Source organism: Entelurus aequoreus, linkage group LG17 (genome assembly GCF_033978785.1).
Source record: "Entelurus aequoreus isolate RoL-2023_Sb linkage group LG17, RoL_Eaeq_v1.1, whole genome shotgun sequence".
NCBI lineage: Eukaryota > Metazoa > Chordata > Actinopteri > Syngnathiformes > Syngnathidae > Entelurus > Entelurus aequoreus.
This window is the reverse complement of record NC_084747.1, coordinates 12,131,443-12,144,934: the sequence shown is the minus strand read 5'-3', so window position 1 is coordinate 12,144,934 and position 13,492 is coordinate 12,131,443. Positions and strand designations below refer to the sequence as shown.

The 13,492-nt window shown below is 38.8% G+C and overlaps 1 protein-coding gene across 2 annotated transcripts; it reads left to right on the top strand.

Annotated features, from left to right (window-relative positions):
* The first annotated feature begins 2,276 nt into the window (after positions 1–2,276).
* On the top strand, positions 2,277–13,252 carry LOC133632391 (zinc finger protein 182-like). Of its 2 annotated transcripts, none has more exons than XM_062024796.1 (3): positions 2,277–2,598; positions 4,633–4,947; positions 11,987–13,252. In XM_062024796.1, exons 1-3 carry the CDS (start codon positions 2,487–2,489, stop codon positions 12,937–12,939), a joined length of 1,380 nt encoding a protein of 459 aa, XP_061880780.1. In that variant the 5' UTR covers positions 2,277–2,486; the 3' UTR covers positions 12,940–13,252. The 2 variants fall into 2 exon arrangements, with proteins under 2 accessions (XP_061880780.1, XP_061880779.1); XM_062024795.1 differs by having other exon boundaries at positions 4,633–5,004.
* The last annotated feature ends 240 nt before the right edge of the window (positions 13,253–13,492 follow it).

The following is a 13,492-nucleotide window of genomic DNA, read 5'->3' as shown; positions in this document are numbered from 1 at the left end:
TAGCTGAGATAGGCTCCAGCGCCCCCGCGACCCCGAAGGGAATAAGCGGTAGAAGATGGATGGATGGAGCTAAGGAAAATAAGGAAAATATATATTACATACCCAATTCTTCCCAAAATTAAAGAAATACAATTTAAAATTATGAATGGAATACACCCCTCAAAGGATTTTTTAAAACTTACATTTAACATGGAGGTTGATGGCTGTTATATCTGTGGAGCTGTAGAGGATGTCAATCATCTGTTTGTGGAATGTGAGAGTGTACATGTGTTTCGGGAGGAGATCAGAAATTGGCTGAGAGACAAAGGTGTGGAGATGTCCCCATTCTCTGTAGAAGAGATCAAATGTGGTATTTTAATAAATGACTGTAACATAGAAATGTTTGTCAACATTATTATGCTCCAGGAAAAAATGTTTCTATATGAATGTCGATTTATAAAAACAAGGCCTACATTTTCTAATTGGCTTAATGCTTTACAATTATCAATCAAATCTTGGAGGATGATTAAGAGTACAAAAGCCCTTAAATTGATATATTTGATAATACAAATAAAAAAAACATTTCAAGTGATTTAGGTAGCCCTTTTTGTCTTTTTTTTTCTTCATATTTTGTATTAATTATTATTTATTAATATTTAATACTCTATCTGTACTTGCTTTTGTTTTCTTTCCTTGACATGTTTTGCTAATGTCGTGATATGGTGAACCTGATGTGTAGATTGTTAATTATGTTGAAAGTGCCTTGACTTTTGTGTGCATTATAAATGTGTGTTTGTTGTTCAATTTAAAAAACAAACAAACAAAAAAACTACGCTATAAAAGTTTTATCGGACCAGGTCCGTGTACCTTCCGTTCATTCTATTTCCAATTCGGAAACGCAAAACAAAAAAACAAAATGAGGGCCGTTTTACGATTTTTATTATGTATGGCAGATTTTAAAACAAACAAAAAAATGGTTGATTTTTTATTAAGATATTGCCATAAAGATTGTGCCGTTTTCCTTTTGTGTATTTGTATTTTTCCGAATAAACAACAAAAATCCAATTTATGTTCATCCAAAATGCAAAAGTGCGTGGTTATCTGTGTGACGACAAATCGAACCGGAAGCAGTATTTAAGCTTTCGTTTTTAGCATAAAGGTCCGTTCTATTTCGAATTCTCTAATGCGAATCAAAAAACACATTTTGGGCCATTTTTTCCATTTTAATTTCTGAAAGAAAAGTTGGACAACTATTTAATGACACTTTTTTAACACGACAGTAGGACTCCTGCTGAACAAAGGTGTTAGCGTTATGCTAAAAACATGCTAAACACGAAGGAAAGCTTAAAAAATATGGTTCAATTTGTCATCACACAGATAAGCACGCATTTTTGCATTTGGGATTAACATGAATTTGAATTTTGCGTTTATCTGGAAAAATAAAAATCCATGAAAGGAAAACAGCACACAAACACATTTTATGGCAATAATTTAATGAAAATCAACCATTTTTGGTTTGTTTTCCAAACTACCATGTATAATAAAAATCGAAAAACGGCCTTATCGTTGTTTTTTGATTTGCGTTTCAGAATTGGAAATAGAATGAACGGAAATAGAAACGACAATAGGACTCCTGCTGAAAAAAAGATGTTACCGTTATGCTTAAAAAATACATGCTAAACGCAAAGGAAAATATTAAAATACTGCTTCCGGTTCAATTTGTCATCGCACAGATAAACACGCAGTTTTGCATTTTGGATGAACATGTATTCGATTTTTTTGTTTATCTGGAAACATTTAAATCCATAAAAGGAAAACAGCACACAATCCAATTTTATGGCGCTATTTTATGAAAATCAACCCTTTTTTTGTTTGTTTTAAAATCTGCCATATTTCATGAAAAATCAAAAAAAATTTGAAGAACTAATTTTGCTTTTTGATTTGCGTTTCAGAATTGGAAATAGAATGAACGGAAGGTACACGGACATACACGGACCACCCACCACATCGTTTAAAAATCATCAAAATTTGAAGTGTTCATCTTAGCTTGCAACTTGTAATTGAAGAGCTGCATATTTCGGTAATCATTGCTACCCAAATGATTTAAATATAAAGAGGGAACGACCGCTGCACACATTTTACAGAAAGATTGAGTTGTTTAAATATTTCTATAACGAAAATTCCATGTACTGTGAAAAAGAAGTATATACTTTATTGAACAACTAAACATCAAACAATAGAACAGTGAAAACAAAATAAGGCATTTCCGTTACTTTGGCGCATGCGCATACGGATCGGGTAGGTCAGCACATCCGGTAAACAAGAAGACTTCCGTGGTGGGCAAGATGGCGGACTAAAGAAGTTTACGATCTAATAGCTGTATATATTCACAGCTAATATAGAAAAAAATAGCTCAAAGAGTTGTATTTTCTAAAGCCCATTAAATCGAAGTTGAGTTTGGAGAGATGAAGTGTTATCTGAAGTGAAGATTGAAGACGTGATAGAAGATGGACGACTACTGCTATGCTAAGATGGCGACGTCCGGTAAAAGAGAACATGAAAGAGAATCAACTTCCACTAAAGCACCAATGAAGAAAAATACGAAAACTGCAGATAAAGGTGAGTGTGTTGACGTTTTGGAATATGAAAGCTATTTCAAGAGCGTTGATTAGAAATGAGCCGACTTGGTGACGAATGTAAAGAAAGAGCCGCCATGGTTGTTAGCTTGAAGAAGGCAGTGAAGTTCACATCAGAGGAGATGAAAGAATGCAAAAGTCAAATGAAGAAAGTCGAAGAGCAAAACAAGCCCTTGTGTAAAGATCGATTTGAAAGAAGAGATTTGGGGGAAGAGTAGGAGATGTGCAGTGTGTGAAGAGAAGACCACATGTCTACACTTGGGTAAAACGGAATCCATCCTATTTGGGTCCCACATCAACCTTAAGAAAGTCAGTGACTTCACTATAAAAGTGGGTGACATTTTTATCACCAGGAAAGATGAGGTCACCTACCTAGTTTCCATTCTAGAGGCTAATCTTTCCTGTGATAAAATGGCAACCAATGTAATCAGAAAGGTCAACCAACGAACGAGATTTCTCTATAGAATCTCCTCTCTGGTCAACAAAAGCACCTTGAGGATTCTAGCGGGAACTCTCGTTCAACCCTTTTTCGATTACGCATGCACCTCCTGGTACCCTAGCACCTCCAAAACCCTCAAATCTAGACTCCAAACATCCCAGAACTAGCTAGTCAGGTTACTTTTAGACCTCCACCCCAGATCACACCTCACTCCTACCCACTTCTCCAAAGTGGGTTGGCTCAAGGTGGAGGACAGAGTAAAACAACTTGCACTGAGCCTAGTCTATAAAATCCGCTACACCTCCCTGATACCGAAGTACATGTCAAACTACTTCCTTAATGTAAATGACCGCCATAGCCAGAACACCAGGGGGAGCTCCACTAACCACGTTAAACTCAGATTCCGATCTAACAAAGGTCTTAACTCATTCTCCTTCTATGCCACATCAATGTGGAATGCACTCCCAACAGGTGTAAAAGAAAGTGCATCTCTATCCTCCTTCAAAACCGCACTAAAACAACACCTTCAGGCAGCTGCTTTTTGCAATCTCTCGGATAGGAGCAAGATGAGTTCTGATGGTATTTTCTGCCGTCCTCATCACTCTCTGCAGAGACTTCCAGTCTGAGGCACTGCAGGCTCTAGTCCAGACAGAGATGCAGTTGGTCAGTGTCAGGTTCAAACACTGATGACATCTATTAAACGAGACAAGAAGCAAAGAATCTAACAGAGACAGAATTCACTTTGGCTCAGTGAGGAGAGACGCCTGAACACTGTACCCTTGTACCAGTGTCTCAGCATGCTCTGGCGAAAGATTGTACACCACCTATTTTTATTTGGACCTTCCCTGATTACATGGCAACAGCTGTTTCTAAGGGACGTGGGTGGTAAACAGCGTTGCCTTTGGCTACAGAACAGTTCAAAAGAAAGGTCGTAAAACAGTTCAAAGAAGAGGTCGTAAAACAGTTCACAAAAGAGGTCGCCTTGAGGGGAGTCAGGCCCTGCTTCCTCTCCGCTTTTGTAGTTCTTGGGTCAAGACAATATCTTTCTGTTGATTACAATACATGAAAGAAACAGAACACCTTCATGTTGCTTCCCATCCTACACAGTGGAGTTTTACAAGCCTTCTTCTTGGTAGGTTCAAAGACAGCTTTTGTCTTCTCGCCGGGAACTCATTTCAACAAAAAACTTTGTGATAACTTAGATACAATTATTCTAACAGTCAGCAAGCGAGAGTCAAATCTCGTCACACCCCTGTGCGTTCCAGAATATTTTTTTTACTCTTATTTTATTTAGCCGTTTTTATTAACTTCGCAAAATAATACACCCCTAGTTTGTAATATCCAAATATAGATCAACACATGGGTTTTCTATCTTCTATATTTCTAGCTTCACTTGTCCGAGTCCAAGCCAAGTCATGTAAACATGAATCCGTCGTGTTTGCAAGGCACTAAATGAATGGCGGTGAAACACTACACACACATGCAGTACATGGAAGAAAGTGTGCAGCAGGTTTAAGGAGAAGCATCTCATGGATCATGTCTAAGATAAAGTGTGTTTGTCTTGTTTGTGTCCTGCAGACGTCCAGCAGCTGATTGGTCATCCAGGAGAACTTCCCTCTCAGCCGCTGAGGGACAGCTCCACTTTGAAGCAGGAGACTCCACAACCACCCTGCATTAAAAAGGAAGAGGAGGAACTCTGCATCACTCAGGAGGGAGAGTGTCTTCTAGGACCGCAGGAGGCTAATCTCACCAAGTTGCCACTGACTGTTGTCTCTGTGAAGACTGAAGATGATGAAGAGAAACCACAAGTAGACCACCTATTAACACCACTGTCAGATAGTGAGGCTGAAGACGAAGTTGAAGAACATTTGAGCAGCGATGCAGACTGTGAAGGTGATATGAGGACTCACACTGACAACAAACACTCTGAATGCTCTACAAAGAAGAGAGGTAAAAATGGTTGAGCTTTTCTAAAAATAACACATCGATACAACACATAAGAACACACACAGGAGAAAAACTATTTCGATACTTAGTTTACTGTAAAGGTTGTTTTTCCAGATGAGGTTTGTCTCAACACAATAAAACACAATAGAGGAAATACATGCCGCTGTTCAGTTTATAGTAAAAGCTTTTCACATAAGAACACACACACTGGAGAAAAACTTGTTAGTTGCCCGGTTAGCAATGAAACCTTTTCATACAGACAAACTAACATTGACTCAACACAGAATGAAACACACAGAACAACCCGTCTGTTGCTTAGTTTGTGGGGAAGATTCTCTTAAAAGGCATGTATTGTAACACACGAAAACGCACAAACTTCAGTCGCTTAATTTTTGGTAACAGATTTACTCTGAAGGCAACTATGCTAACATATGAAAACACTCCCCGCCTGGGAAGGCAAATGACGAGGAAAGTCTCGAAGCTGTGTCTTCTTTGCGCCCACATTAGTAATAAAGGTTGGTTTGTTTCTGGAGGTTTTCTGTATGCATTTGTGCACAATCTCTTGGATTGTGATGGCGAATACTTTACCTTTCGTGACCGCTTGCTAGGGATGATGTTTGATAAGAAATTATCGAGTTCGAGCCTATTATCGAATCCTCTTATCGAACCGATTCCTTATCGATTCTCTTATCGAGTCCAGATAGGTTGTTGTATATGGAAAAAAACCCCACAATATTTGGTTTAACAAAAGCTCACTTTTATTATATAAGAAAAAAATAAAATCTAATAAATAAATAAATATTGACTGTTACCCCCCTAAAAAAATAAAATAAAAAAAATAAATATTGACTGTTGTTACCGAAAGTATATTAAGTGGGATTTTTCAGAAAAACAAATATATACAGTAACACAAAAACAACCTGTCTCTGTGATCACTATAGGTGTATAAATAATAATATAGTGTTAAATAAAATCAGTCCCTTGGGCACAAAACTGAAAATAATACAGCTCTCCAAAAAGTGCACTTCTGCTGCTATTTGACATAACTGTTTGTTATGATGCTTTGACATTTTTGCACTATATTTCTTTATTGAAAGAAAATTCTATGAAGAGAAAAGTTGTTTGCAAATGTGGTTACAATGCTAAAAAATGAAAAGTTAAAGCTAAAAAAAGAAATACACTTTATTGAGTTAACATTATTTCTTTATAGGGGGAAAGATGTGATGTTATGAGCTAGGCTACGGAATATAACAACTACACTACCCATCATGCAACGGGAGTGACGACCATGCGCGGTAGCCCCGAAAAGTGTTGTTGCATGTCGTCACCCGGCAGCTAAGAATGAGGTTATGAGCACGCTGTGAAAGTAAACGTCAAGAACTCAGCCAACACGCCTCGTCTGCATTATTTATAATTAGACAGACAACACATATACAGTGTGATTTTGTTTTGTTTACAAGGAAAGAAAAACAAAAGTTAAAAAAGGGAGATATGTTGTATATATATGTATGTGCTGCGGTTGCTTTAAGAACGTTGCGACAGCTGCCGTAAAGGAGGTGCGTTGCTAGCCTGGTTGCTATGTTTCCGGTTGGTAGTAAAAGTGTTCGTCATGTGTTGGTACCCTGCTCAAATCTCTCAGTAAAGTTATTCATTTGATTATACCTTTTGTTTTGAACTTTATTACACCTTGGAGCGCTTTTCCGGTGCATTGTTTTTCCTGCTTTCCCTATCTGTGCCTAATGACTGAGCTACGCGACGTCATTTCTTGTGATGTCTCACAAGGCATTTCTGGTCGGGACGGGATTCGTTCGGAGGGATTCGAATAAAGAACCAACTTTTTTTCTTTACTATAGTGGTCTCGATAACGGGTACCGGTTCTCAAAAAGGGATTCGAGGTCGAGGACTCGGTTCTTTTCTTATCGAACAACCGGGAGAACCGGTTTCGAGTATCATCCCTACCGCTTGCAGTTGAATAAATGCACGACGCAAGACACACTCCCCTTTTTCCCTTTTTAATGCAAACTTCTACTCGCTAATTGTAGTGACTAAGTCGCACAATTGACCACACTGATCTTTTATGCTACGTTTTGTTCAGTTGTGTAAGAGGTGTGTTGTGAAGCACAATTACAATGCCTACTTTAATTGTAATTTGACATGTCTATGGAGTGCCACGTGTTAATGGAAGGCGCTCTCACTGGAAGAGCCTTCAATATACAGTACAGGCCAAAAGTTTAGACACACCTTTTCATTCAATGCGTTTTCTTTATTTTCATGACTACCGTCATTTCCGGACTATAAGCCGCACCAGCTAAATTTAGGGGGAAATACAGATTGCTCCATATATAAGCCGCACCCGACTATAAGCCGCAGGGTTTTGATGTGTAATTAGCGTAGTATATAGGGGTTCCTGCTACCACGGAGGGGATTGTCGGGACAGAGAGGACTGTTTGGGAACGCAAAGCGTCCCATTTATTAACAATAAATCTTTCAATCATTGAATCAAACTTTCACATCTTTGACATGGCGAACAGCATTTGTGCAGAGTACAAATAATACAACGGTGCAAAGTAATACAAAGTGCTCGCCTGTACGTTATCAAAATAACCAGCCTACCGGTATATGAAAAGTCAGTCTTTAATCATTGTGTCATCGTCTTCCTCCTGCGTACTAAAACCACCGAAATCCTCTTCGTCGGTGTCGGAGAAGAACAGGCCGTAAATAAGCCGCACCCTTGTATAAGCCGCAGGGACCAGAACGAGGGGAAAAAGTAGCGGCTTATAGTCCGGAAATTACGGTATTTACATTGTAGATTGTCACTGAAGGCATCAAAACTATGAATGAACACATGTGGAGTTATGTACTTAAAGGCCTACTGAAAGCCACTACTACCGACCACGCAGTCTGATAGTTTATATATCAATGATGAAATCTTAACATTGCAACACATGCCAATACGGCCGGTTTAACTTATAAAGTGCAATTTTAAATTTCCCGCCACACTTCCGGTTGAAAACGTTTTTTATGCTGACGTATGCGCGTGACGTCAAGGGTTGGTACGGAAGTATACGGACCCATTGAATCCTATACAAAAAACTCTGTTTTCATCTCAAAATTCCACAGTATTCTGGACATCTGTGTTGATGAATCTTTTGCAATTTGTTTAATGAACAATGGAGACTGCAAATAAGAAAGTTGTAGGTGGGATCGGTGTATTAGCGGCGTACTACGCCCGATTGTAGCTGAGATAGGCTCCAGCGCCCCCGCGATCCCGAAGGGAATAAGCGGTAGAAAATGGATGGATAGATACAGCAACACAACCAGGAGGACTGAGAGATGGATAGCAGACGCGCTAGCCGCCGAACTCACCTTAACTTCCTCCGTCTCCGGGCCGCCAACCGCATCCGTGATCGGGCGAAGTCCTTCGTCGCACCGTCGATCGCTGGAACGCAGGTGAGCACGGGTGTTGATGAGCAGATGAGGGCTGGCTGGCGTAGGTGGAGAGCTAATGTTTGTAGCATAGCTCTGTGAGGTCCGGTTGCTAAGTTAGCTTCAATGGCGTTGTTAGCAACAGCATTGTTAACCTTCGCCAGCCTGGAAAGCATTAACCGTGTAGTTACCTTTCCATGGTTTAATAGTATTGTTGATTTTCTATCTATCCTTCCAGTCAGGGGTTTATTTCTTTTGTTTCTATATGCAATTAAGCCCGATGCTATCACGTTAGCTCGTAGCTAAAGTGTTTCGCCGATGTATTGTCGTGGAGATAAAAGTCACTGTGAATGTCCATTTCGCGTTCTCGACTCTCATTTTCAAGAGGATATAGTATCCGAGGTGGTTTAAAATACAAATCTGTGATCCACAATAGAAAAAGGAGAAAGTGTGGAGTCCAATGAGCCAGCTTGTACCTAAGTTACGGTTAGAGCGAAAAAAGATATGTCTTGCACTGCGTTCTAGTCCTTCACTCTAACGTTCCTCATCCACAAATCTTTCATCCTCGCTCAAATTAATGGGGTAATCGTCGCTTTCTCGGTCCGAATCGCTCTCGCTGCATTGTAAACAATGGGGAATTGTGAGAAGTCCTTCCTCCGGTGATGTCACGCTACTTCCGGTACAGGCAAGGCTTTTTTTATCAGCGAGCAAAAGTTGCAACTTTATCGTCGATGTTCTCTACTAAATCCTTTCAGCAAAAATATGGCAATATCGCGAAATGATCAAGTATGACACATAGAATGGACCTGCTATCCCCGTTTAAATAAATAAAAATTCATTTCAGTAGGCCTTTAACAAAAAAAAGGTGAAATAACTGAAATGTGTTTTATATTCGAGTTTCTTCAAAATAGCCACCCTTTGCTATGATTACTGCTTTGCACATTCTTGGCATTCTCTCGATGAGCTTCGAGAGGTAGTCACCTGAAATGGTTTTCACATCGCAGGTGTGTTTGTCAATGTAAATAGTCATGAAAATAAAGAAAACGCATTGAATGAGAAGGTGTGTCCAAACTTTTGGCCTGTACTGTAGGTTGTATGCAGTCATGTGACTTTTGAACAAAAGTAAATGCAGTGGGCCCACCAGAGTGCAAACTATCTGAGTACAAAAGGGGCCTAGATCTTACCATTAAAAGCAGATACCAGCAAATAATCAAACTATGCAAAGGAGTAGATCTCTATACTTTATCAAACAAGATTTGTCCAGTGATCTCAAGGATTATCCGTCGGTCGCGTTCCCAGATATGTCAAACTATCTGGTGCTCCAGACATCATTCTCCACTACAGATATGTCAAACTATCTGGTGCTCCAGACATCATTCTCCACAGCAAAACAGATGAATACAACTTATTTGTGTGTGGCTGTGTCAAGCAAATTGGTATCCAGACTCTTCCGGATAAATCATGCTTCGTTTTTTACTTTGTTTTTGTTGTAGGCGCTGTTGACGAGTGAGCGTGTTTTTCCCCGTTTTTATTCAAAATACAACTATAGATGTCAGCAGTGTGTATGTGCTGAAAGATTCATTTATGATTGCTGCCTTTGGTAAAACTACATTTAGTTTTTGCTCACATTTGATTTATTTTATTTAGACTCGCCGAGTTGGTGCTTTACGAAACACTCGTAGCAAAAATGTGTTTTAAGAACTACAAATAACATCAAGATAATGCTTAAATGGGAAATACTAAACGTTAAAAGTACATCAAACAAACACTCAACGAAGTGATCGTGCCACTTTTCTTTCGCCCTTCTTGATTAGCTCTCGAACTCTGCAGACATTTTTATCCTCTTGTTAAAGTTCCAATGATTGTCACACACACACTAGGTGTGGTGAAATTTGTCCTCTGCATTTGACCCATCCCCATGTTCACCCCCTGGGAGGTAAAGGGAGCAGTGAGCAGCAGTGGCCGCGGCGCTCGTGAATCATTCGGTGATTTAACCCCCAATTCCAACCCTTAATGCTGAGTACCAAGCAGGGAGGCAATGGGTCCCGTTTTTTGTAGTCTTTGGTATGACTCGGCCAGGGTTTGAACTCACAACCTCCCAGTCCTAGGGCGGACACTCTAACCACAAGGCCACTGAGCTGTTTTGGCGATTGAAACGGTTCCAACAGCCTAAAACAACACAAGTATTGGGCATTTTTCTTTGAGAAAGGTTATGTGACTAACCATATAAGAATGCATACAGGAGAAAAAATTTTTTGCCCATATTGTGGTAAAGGCTATTTTCAAGGAAGCCATTTATCTAAACACATGATAACACACACAGGAGAAAGAAAACTTCCGTAACAAATAGTGGAAACAGTATAGATACTTTATTTCATAAAAGTACTGGAACTGCTAAATGTAAATGCTATTGTATTGTTTTTCAAACAATATTTCTGATTTAAAAGTTTGTTTTTCTTTCTGAGCGGCATGTAGCATGTTTATAATGGTGGTGTTTTGGGAGGGACAAGCACAAAGTAAGTTGGTTTCAATTAGAGATGTCCGATAATACCGGCAGGCCGATATTATCGGCCAATAAATGCTTTAAAATGTAATATCGGAAATTATTGGTATTGTTTTTTTTATTATCGGTATCGTTTTTTATTTTATTTTATGTATTTATTTTTTTATTAAATCAACATAAAAAACACAAGATACACTTACAATTAGTACACCAACCCAAAAAACCTCCCTCCCCCATTTACACTCATTCACACAAAAGGGTTGTTTCTTTCTGTTATTAATATTCTGGTTCCTACATTATATATCAATATATATCAATACAGTCTGAAAGGGACACAGTCCGTAAGCACACATGATTGTGCGTGCTGCTGGTCCACTAATAGTACTAACCTTTAACAGTTAATTTTACTCATTTTCATTAATTACTAATTTCTATGTAACTGTTTTTATATTGTTTTAATTTATTTTTTATTCAAGAAAATGTTTTTAATTTATTTATGTTTTTAATTTATTTATCTTATTTTATTTTATAATTTAAAAAAAAAAAGGACCTTATCTTCACCATACCTGGTTGTCCAAATTAGGCATAATAATGTGTTAATTCCAAGACTGTATATATCGGTATCGGTTGATATCGGTATCGGTAATTAAGAGTTGGACAATATCGGAATATCGTATATCGGCAAAAAGCCATTATCGGACATCCCTAGTTTCAATTTATCTCAATAGGCGGTGCTGATTTAAGATAGGAGGGTTTTGAGTTACGTGCTCGTTGTGGAATCAATTTAGGTCGTAAAAGTCCATCACTTCAGGCTCTGTTCCCCTCATTTAAAATTGACCTAAGTCACCACACCCGTCCTCAATAAAAACCTTGACTATACGCAGAAAAATCTGCAGCTTTTGGCACATCTCCAACCTCACTATTCTGTCAATAATATTGGAATATGCGGTGTCAAGACAAATAACTCAACTCAATATCCACAAAGTCCCCAATCCACTCCCAAGTTTAAGGAGAAACATAGCTAAAGTGTGTTCATTTTGTTTGTCTCTCCCACAGACGTCCAGCCGGAAGAACCTCCCCCTCAGCCACAGGGGGGGAGCTCCACTTTGAAGCAGGAGGCGCCACAGATCCCCCATATTAAAAAGGAAGAGGAGGAACTCTGGATCACTCAGGAGGGAGAGTCTCCTCTAGGCCTGACGGATGAGGCTGATTTCACCAAGTTGCCACTGACTGTTGTCTCTGTGAAGACTAAAGTTGATGAAGAGAAACCCAAAAAAGGCAACCACTTAACTCCACTATCAGATAGTGAGGCTGAAGACGAGGTTGAAGTAACTTTGAGCAGTGAAACAGACTGTGAAGGTGATATGAGGACTCACACTGACAACAAACACTCTGATTGCTCTAAAGAGAAGACTGATAAAGAATGTTTAAGCTGCTCAGTTTGTGCTAAAAACTTTACCCAGAAGAGCAATTTGACTCAACACATGAGAACACACACAGGAGAAAAACCATATACGTGCTCAGTTTGTGGTAAAAGCTTTTCTCATAAAAGGTATATACCTGAACACATGAGAACACACACAGGAGAAAAAACATTTAATTGTTCAGTTTGTGCTAAAAGTTTTACTCAAAAGTGCAATTTGTATCAACATATGAGGACACACACTAGAGAAAAAACATTTACTTGCCCAGTTTGTGGGAAAAGCTTTTCTCAAAAAAGATACATTCCTGAACACATGAGAACGCACACAGGAGAAAAACCATTTAGTTGTTCAGTTTGCGATAAAAGATTTTCTAAAAAGAGCCATTTGACTGAACACATGATAACACACACAGCAGAACAAAAATTGTGTTGCTCAATTTGTGGGAAAATATTTTTTACCAGAAGAGGTTGGACTCGACACATGCTGAATCACACGAGAGAAAAACCTTTTAGTTGTTCAGTTTGTGGTAAACGATACGTTACAAATTCAAATATGGTAAGACACATGAGAACACATACAGACTAAAAATATTTAGTTGTTCAGTTGTGGTAAAATATTTACTCAGAGGTCTATAATAGTAGCTTTACTCATAAATCCACTATCAAATATTGAAACACTCAAGGTAAAAGATTTCCACCCTAACAAAGTGTGACTCAACACATGAAACACACAGGAAAAGGTCCCTTCAGTGATTTACGTTGTGGTAAAGTATTTTCTAACAAGGGAGCAATGTTTGCACACACAAGGTCACACAGCAGAGAACAACATTTTAAATGCTCAATTATTTGTGTGGAGGTATTTGTGTAAAAAACAACTGCTAGCACACATGCAGACAATAAAGTGAATTAAAAATTCCTGTCCAGTTTGTGCTAAAAGGTTGTTGAATCCCAAAATGTGAGAAGTCACCTACTAAAAGTGAGGCTCTGTATGTATGTACCAGATTCCCTCATTAGCCTAAATGTCGCTGTCAAAAATGAGAAAAGTGGGCATGGAGTGTAGAGGTTTCCAGAGAAATTGACTTTTTTCGTATTTGTTTACTAAGATGAACGGGAAAACAATATGCTTGGTGTCTAATAAA